General features: G+C 39.3%; 1 protein-coding gene across 1 annotated transcript; it reads right to left on the bottom strand.

Annotated features, from left to right (window-relative positions):
- Window positions 1-569: 569 nt before the first annotated feature.
- Window positions 570-1619, bottom strand: LOC105520567 (olfactory receptor 10A3). Its single transcript, XM_011954364.1, has one exon. It carries the CDS (start codon window positions 1548-1550, stop codon window positions 606-608), a length of 945 nt encoding a protein of 314 aa, XP_011809754.1. The 5' UTR covers window positions 1551-1619; the 3' UTR covers window positions 570-605.
- Between the last annotated feature and the right edge of the window lie 557 nt (window positions 1620-2176).

Below are 2176 nucleotides of genomic sequence, written 5' to 3' on the forward strand. Positions count from 1 at the left end.
TTTGTGTAAATTCATGAAGTAGAACCATTTTGGGCCCCCAAAAATAGATGCACTTTCTTTTTTTTACTCATCCATGGAACAAATTTTCAATCCAAAAATAAAAATCTCATCACTCTATTTGTTGGTATCTTGAAGCTCTACCCTGTTATCAAAGCACAGTGAAACTTCAGGTCAGTCAAAGAACCATAATCATTTTGAAAAGTAATTCTGCAATAGCTAATAAAATTTGTAAACACAGATACTCCTCATCCTATCAGCCTCACTGTAGCAAATCTATCACACAGGTATAATGACATCAGTACATATAAGCATATGGAACAAGCCATTTATTGAAGCACTGTCTTAATGTCAATAATCCAGTAGCTACTTCTGTGTTCCCAATAGAGAAATGAATGAATAAACTGTTGTATCATATTATGAGAACATATGTATCTATTAAAAACAAGTGACAGCAGTTCTTTATTGAAGGAGACACATTTTCAAATGTTAAAAACTCAACAAATTTACATATTCATACAAAAAATGCAATCTGTTTTCACCCTTTATTAAATTTAAATAGAGTTCACTCAGGCAGTGGCCAAATCTTACTCAACTTCTCAATACAATCAGACTGTGTGCAAAACCACTTTTCTTTGCCATAGTTTTATCAAAGCCCTCTTTATTTCACTGTTTCGTAAGCTGTAGATGAGTGGATTGAGCAGAGGAGTGAGCAATGTGTAAGCCAATGACATCAGTTTCTTGGTTTCTGGTGAGTAGCCAGATTTGGGTTGTAAATAAGTCATATTGGCTGTGCCAAAGAACAGGGTCACAGATGTGAGGTGAGAGGCACAGGTGGAAAAGGCCTTTTGTCTCCCTGTAGTTGATGGCATCTTCAGGATGGCAAACAGAACTCGAATGTAAGACAAAAGGATCAACAAGAAAGGAACCATAACAATTAAAATGGTGCCTGTGAAGGCATAGATTTCAAATAAGAAGGTGTCTGCACACACAAGCTCTAGTACTGGGGGAGTCTCACAGAACAGATGATTAATTTCATTGGGCCCACAAAATAGAAAACTAAATACCCAAGTGGTCTGCACAGTAGCCACCACGATCCCTGAGATCCACGAGAACATTACTAATTTCATAAAAACCCCTCTGTTCATAATCACTTGGTAGTTCAGAGGATGGCAAATTGCAGCAAATCGGTCGTAAGCCATTGCTCCCAGGAGAAAACATTCAGTCCCACCAAAAAGAAGGATGAAATACATCTGCGCAAAACAGCCCACAAAAGAAATCGTAGTTTTCTCAGTAGAGACCACCACCAGCATTTCAGGCATAATGACTGCACTGAAACTCACCTCCACCACAGATAAGTTTAGGAGGAACAGGTACATGGGAATGTGGAGGCTCTGGTTTAAGGAGATGACGACTATAATGATGGCATTTCCTATCAGGGTCACCAGATAAATAACCAGGAAAATCCTAAAGAGCTGCACCTGGAGCTCAGGAAAGTTAGAAAAGCCCAGGAGGATGAATTCAAGCACACAGCTTTGATTTTGTCTTTTCATTTCAGTAGTTGAACCTTAATATTGTTTTTATGGACCTGGTATATCGAGTATGAAGTCACAATCCCATAGCTGTGAGTTTGAGTCTGGAATTCTTAACAGCAGATGTAATGACAAGCTCATTTTGACAGAACTTCAGGTTGGTTCTTATGAAGAATGGCCAATGGCTTGTAATAGTGAATCTTTAAAATACAAATAAAGAAGTGAAGTATTTTGGTTTAGAAATCTTTTTTTTAAAGTACAAAATAACAGTAAATGTTATCTGGCTACATCTTTGTTATGTGGGTTGCTCTCTCTCCCCTCTCTTAATGCCAGGTCCCCCTTTAAAAGCCCCTGCTTTCTCCCCAAAAAGTGAAGCAGTATCCTTAAAGGCAGGAGCCTATACCTCTTCCCTTAATTGGATTCTGCAAGCAAAGAGCAACTGAACCTGCGTTTTGGTTACACCAGGATTGCGAGCTAGTCTGGAGCTTGACTGCAGTCCTAACTCTGCCACTGTCTCCAAGATGGGTCTCTGCCTCTCCTGCACTTGGGTTCCCATCTGTATGGGTTGGAAGCAGAAGAATGATCCCTTCTGGCTTCGACATAGGTGTTTCCCTCATTTGTTGATAGAAAACTACAGGCTGAAAACT

This window comes from Colobus angolensis, unplaced genomic scaffold, assembly GCF_000951035.1.
Source record: "Colobus angolensis palliatus isolate OR3802 unplaced genomic scaffold, Cang.pa_1.0 Scaffold381, whole genome shotgun sequence".
Taxonomy (NCBI): Eukaryota; Metazoa; Chordata; class Mammalia; order Primates; family Cercopithecidae; genus Colobus; species Colobus angolensis.

Coding starts and splice junctions, on each gene's coding strand:
- LOC105520567 (XM_011954364.1), bottom strand. CDS start 1,550: ATGAAAAGACAAAATCAAAGCTGTGTGCTTGAATTCATCCTCCTGGGC.